Here is a 5879-nt window from a genome sequence, read left to right as displayed (position 1 = left end):
ATTCCTTCCATTTCTCTGTTATGAAACTATTTCAAGTCATTGTAGCACTGAGTTGTCTTCTGATGGTATGAATCGATGCCGAATTTACAAAAGCGAATTCTCCTGTAGATATGGATTGTGAATACAAGACACACCACATTTCGTCCTCTGATCATTTGATTCAAATCGAATTTCATTTCTGGTTTCATATTTTTTACAACAAAAGAGTTGAACAGCGCATCTTCAGGCAGTCCGCTTTCATTTGTTCGTATGTTAATCATTCCTACAACCTCGGCTATAGTCGGCAGCAATGCAATGAAATTTAACAAAATACGAAAAAAAAAAAGGTGCGAAATCATGCTCCAATTTTTTGAGAATTTATTCCACTATATTTCGATACCATCCAAGTGTTGATAACAATAAGAGATTGCTCTAATCAGATTTCTTGGATGACTGAGCCGACTACTTTAAATGCTGTAGATGTAGTTGGATTCTTGTCACGCTTTTGAGTCTTACTTTTAAAAGCATTGATTTAATTGCTTGCTATTAACAACAAATACGTCCACCAGATTGCGGTAGTAAAACCAGAAATGCAGAAAATTGTTTAATCACAAATCGAGTAAAAAGCTGTTGTCATTCTCCATGTATTTGAGCAGTAGCCACATGACATCACCAAAAGTATCAGATTGGCGAACACTCAAGAACTGTTTGAAAATCACGTTAAACGCCATATGACTCATTGGGATGTATTAAAAGCAAATCTAATCGTACCAGCAAATCTAATCAACTATTATTTATAGTTGAAGAAGAAGGCAGAAAAGGGACGGAAATGATAGAAATGTTTAAAAATAAGAACATTTCCGTTAACTGATAAGTTGAATCATTTTGTAGTATTGCCAGAATTAAATTAGGACAACATGTATTTTAAGAGGTTAGGTCAGGTCAACTGCAAAAATATTGTAACTAAATATTATTTAGATTTATTAGTAAACATATGTAAAACAGGTATGCAAATTGTGTAATTGTTTAGTAATGTGCAGTACTTTTTGTGGAATTTACATTGAAAGTGTGCAACCTTCTATCAACTTTATACTTTGAAAGGAGATGAAAGACTGGCTATTCAACAAATTCTCCGTAAGCTAAAATAATGTGAAACAATCACAGACTTTTGGAAGATACAACTTTTTATCTCAGCCCCCTGTCATCTAGCATTCTAATGACCAACCCCACTTGAAAAACATCGCCGCTAGGATAAGCCAAGTTAGTTTATATCGAAATAGGGAAATTAAGAAAATCAAATTAAATTCATGTCCTCATCTGGAAAAATTTAGTATAACCAGCTCTACAGTAAGAAAATTTTGATCATTTCTGTACTAGAATGAGTCTGAGATCAGGGAGGAGTATTACCTGTAGCTGAAACAAAATGTGCGCTATAGAACTGTGATAGTATTATATTCAAAAAAATTACAGTCTTCAAAATGTGAATCCGAACTATATTTATGGCGATTTTAAGACGCCCGTGTTTCTGGAAATTTACTTACTGATTGGCTTGTCAGCTAAAACACTTGCAGCAAAGTGACAACACCGCCTCTCTGAAATGTGTATACAAGTAATATGATGAAATAATAAAGTCTTTCGTTGATTGTTTACAAAGGAATTATAAAATTATTCTCTTCCAATGGGACTAAGCACCATACAAGCTAGCTTACTTACATCTCAACGAGACATCTCAACTACTTACATCCCAATGTTTTTGTGGTGTTAACTGCAAGAAATATTGATAATAAGCACATGTTAAACAGAAATAAAGTCATACCGTGCAAAGGGTATATATGTTATAGAGTACCAGGTCATTGCAATGTACTGTCCAATGACGAAAACAAGTGCCAGAGGAGGATTCGAAAAAACAAGGCCGGTTAGCAACGTAAAGACTATAGAAAGCAAATACATAAGCGATGCTAGGAAACGTCCTCGCTCGAACATTTTTTGCAATTGTCTTAAGGGGCCCATTAAAAAACATGTCCTAAAAAAAGTGAGTTGTTGAGAAATATTTGATTCTGCAAACTTGAGAAATTGGAACAACGACAAAAACGAATACAAAACTACTCGTAGCCCAATTTCAAAGAGAGATTTTTTTTAAGGACACTTCATGATATGTCTAATAGCTAATTCACTGAAGGCTGGAGATGAATATGGGAAAGGAAAGTCTCTGTAGTTTTTCACAGTCCTCTTGAAATCGCTGAACTATTTCTCGGATGCTTTTTCATCAACAGTACTCAGAGAGGAAAACTGAAAAAAATGAATTCTTAAAATGGCTAATATTAAGACGAACCCAAACAGCGACAGAATACTACCCAAAGATACCATCACAGTAAAACCGGTAATTCTCCAAGTAAAAAGTAAAGCGCTTCCACCTAAAGAGCATATTATTGATAGACAGAGGCAACCCAGAAAACACTGTATTCGTAGATCCCAAGATAGCGATGAAACGAACTGAAAATGAAACAATTGTTTATTACCTCATGTTTAATCTCAAACAATTCTAGGCATAACCTATATCATTCCTCATCACTTTATTATCATCCGAAGTATATGCTCGGAGAGATATGCCAAGGTCGAACTATTTGGCCTTAATTCTAGACTTGAACTGTGCTTTTCCACCATGGCAATGAAAGTGGTACAGAAGTAAAGGAAGAAATATGAATACAGAAAACAAACATGATTCTGTGAAGTTCCATCCGTAGAAGGACTTGACAAATTTGCCACATCAGCACTTTCATCATCGTTAAATAATCTATAGACACGTTGTAGCATATCATAACAGTTTACGTCAACCTGAAACCAAAACAAAGAAACAAAAAAATATAACACGTGTAGGTGGGAGTAAAATGTTTAATACTATTTGAGCTGAGGTTAACAATCATTAACATTCTTTTCAATTAAAATATTTACGCACGAGTTCTTTACGCATTTTTTCTTGTAGACGAATGAAGAGAACACCTGGAAGACAACATTAAAGTGGTGTTAGTAAGATCAGTCTAGATAGAGCGAATGAATGGTGGAATCTTCGCGGTACTTTCACTAACCGATCTTACACCTTAGCTTGTCTCGAGTATTCATTTCACAAAACACAGCATGCAACATCAATGCCACCGCTACTGTGACAAGTAGTGGTTGAGAGTTGGTGGTACTACCAACTTTGTTGCGTATAATGGGTGGGAATTCTCATTATTCCTCACATTCTTATAACCTGTAGGCTCACGCATCTAACGTTGTTTGAAGATTGAATGCAGTTAAGCGATATAAAGAATGGTGGTAGTTTGAAACCATTACCAAACTATCACCATTCTTCGTATCTGAATGGACAACATTTAAGATTCGTAGGTGGATAACATGTGGACAACATACTCCTAAGATTCGTATTTCTTCTCACGTATCCATGCTATTATTCCAATTATATATGGACAGAAAGAGAAAAGAGGAATGATTTAATTACCTGAAAGATCCGATGAAATTTGTTAAGAGTGTTATTTGGTTGCACGTAACTCGCCGTTTTATATTCAGCTCTTCTCATCTTACACTTTCTCAATCTCCATTCAATCTTTTTACCATTCGCGTTTTGTTTTACACAGTTGATAGTTTAATGTTGTTCAGTGTTACCTTTCAACTATGCTGTAGTTTACTGATAAGTGTAAATCTCTAGCGCTTTACTATTGTGGTAATTTGTACTTTTTTTTTCAGAATTTCACTAATGCACTTCTTGACTCGTTGATTTACTGCATTCGGTTCATTTATAAACACTTTAATGTTTCAGGAAAAATTTTTCAGTATGCCACCGAAAAATATTCCAAACAAAAAGGTTGAGCAGAAGAAAAAAGAAAAAATAATTGAAGATAAAACATTCGGGCTGAAAAATAAAAAAGGAGCAAAGACACAGAAATATGTGCAGCAAGTGACAAATCAGGCAAGTGACTCGCTTGAGATGCAGCTCTGATAGAACTCTATAGCAACAATCGATCATTTTGCTGTACTCTTTCCTTGCTTTTTTTTTTGAGTAAATGCTTGAATTTCCGATGTATAAGTTTCTCTGATTGAACAAACTATGCTTTTGATATTTTTTTCTTTTTGAAACACCGCATTGTTACGCACTATACTGTAGTAATACTTTCATTGTTGTCTATATAAAGGATGAGAGTTGTATCAGATATAGAATGATGGCTCATTACCTAACTTTAATTTAGATATGATTATTAAACAGGTCATTTTATTTTGCAGATTAAACACGGCAATGTGAACCATGCGAAAATTGATGCAGAGAAAGCTGCGGCCAAGAAGAAAGCAGCTGATGGTGAACTCCGGGACTTGAATAAACTTTTGAAACCGGTGACCGAGATGCCTAAAGTTGCGCGAGGTATATCTTGATTTGAATGGTTGCTAAGAGAACTTTTTATCATTGACGGCATTTTGTTGTGTTCCCTAAAGTAAGTATTTAACTGTGCCAGAGAATGCGAAAATTTTGATCTCTTTCTGTTTAATGTGTATCATTTTTATCAGAAGCATGCTAATTACATTTTTAGGCAACAGCATTTAGTAACAGTGATATCTCTTTGATATTGACATGGTCCACTTCTTTCAATTGCAGACATCGATCCTAAATCAGTGGTTTGTTTGTTTTACAAACAAGGAATATGCCATAAGGGTGAAAAGTGCAAATTTAGTCACGACTTATCGAAAGAGCAGAAGACAGCTAAAAAGAATCTTTATGTTGACAGCCGAGATTTATCAAAAGAAGACGGTAGATATTATATCTTTGTTTGTCCCCTGCAATAAAAGTGGAGCGTCTGAAGCAAAGGGAAGGAGGTGGGAGAAAATTGTTTCTTTCTGCTATCATCATCTCGCTAGTCCGGCAAAGTCTTAATGGTGGAATTACTGATATTCATAGACATTAGCGATTTCAGATAACATAGATGAATGGGATGAGTTTAAATTAAACGAAGTCGCCGAGAAAAAACATGGAGAACATGATAGGAAAAGGCCAAATCAAACAGATATTGTAAGTTTCTGTGTGCATAACAAACATATATTGCTGAATAACTTTTTTCGTCGATATGAGTTTTGCTTTTCTTTCCAGGTTTGTAAATATTTTCTGGAAGCTGTTGAGACTAACAAATATGGTTGGTTTTGGGAATGTCCAAATGGTGACGGTTGTATTTATAGGCATGCTTTGCCATCAGGTTATATTCTGAAGAAAGATAAGAAGAAGTTGGAAGAGCACAAAAGACTGAACGAAGTCAGCCTGGAAGAACTCCTCGAGAAGGAGGTATTGTATTTGAAGTTCGAAAGGGTTTAGAGTTTTGCAAAATTTCATGTTATTGGTTTTTGATCTTTACACATAACATTTCAGCGTGCAGAACTTAAGCCAGAAAGTCTTACGAAAGTGACGCTAGAAACATTTATCTCCTGGAAGAAGAAGAAGTTGCGAGAACGGAAAAGGAAAATTGCGGAAGAAGAGAAAGAGAAAAAGAAAAACATTAAGACGGGTAAATCGGTGAGATTTTCCTTGTTTACTATGCACTTACTTTTCACTTATGCAGTAGCTTTCTGTCATCTTCAGTTGAATGCAGGTCTTATTTGAAATAAAGTTGTTCTTGAGGAAGTTTTTCAAAATGATATGTTATTAGGAAGAACTTTAACGGAATTTGATGCACATCAAGTATTTTACCAGCAATTACATAAGACTTATTTTAACGACACGAAGTTTTTACATAATAAATTCATTCTTCCAAGGTTATGTTGACATGCATTTTGTCTTCCAAATATTGTGGATGTTATAGATTGGGATGAGTGGCCGTGATTTGTTCACATACGATCCAGAACTGATGATACAAGATGAAGGAGAT

General features: G+C 35.0%; 2 protein-coding genes across 2 annotated transcripts in view; one reads left to right on the top strand and one right to left on the bottom strand.

Moving 5' to 3' along the window:
- Window positions 1-1374: 1374 nt before the first annotated feature.
- Window positions 1375-3099, bottom strand: LOAG_00785 (hypothetical protein; the record flags this gene model as incomplete). Its single annotated transcript, XM_020445548.1, has 6 exons — window positions 1375-1571; window positions 1796-2002; window positions 2312-2472; window positions 2698-2814; window positions 2936-2979; window positions 3066-3099. 6 exons carry the CDS (start codon window positions 3097-3099, stop codon window positions 1532-1534), a joined length of 603 nt encoding a protein of 200 aa, XP_020304002.1. The 3' UTR covers window positions 1375-1531.
- A 685-nt stretch (window positions 3100-3784) lies between these two features.
- Window positions 3785-5879, top strand: part of LOAG_17330 (hypothetical protein) — a gene marked incomplete at its 5' end in the record, with an annotated part of 3583 nt that continues 1488 nt past the window's right edge. Inside the window, 6 exons of the mRNA XM_020449988.1 lie at window positions 3785-3943; window positions 4255-4390; window positions 4622-4774; window positions 4938-5032; window positions 5111-5299; window positions 5384-5527. Coding sequence (XP_020306403.1) covers window positions 3785-3943; window positions 4255-4390; window positions 4622-4774; window positions 4938-5032; window positions 5111-5299; window positions 5384-5527 — 876 coding nt within the window. The remainder of the gene's footprint in view (window positions 3944-4254; window positions 4391-4621; window positions 4775-4937; window positions 5033-5110; window positions 5300-5383; window positions 5528-5879) is intronic.

Source organism: Loa loa (genome assembly GCF_000183805.2).
Source record: "Loa loa unplaced genomic scaffold supercont3.62, whole genome shotgun sequence".
Lineage (NCBI taxonomy): Eukaryota > Metazoa > Nematoda > Chromadorea > Rhabditida > Onchocercidae > Loa > Loa loa.
Note: the sequence above shows the minus strand (reverse complement) of the source record. Positions and strands in the feature narration are given on the sequence as shown.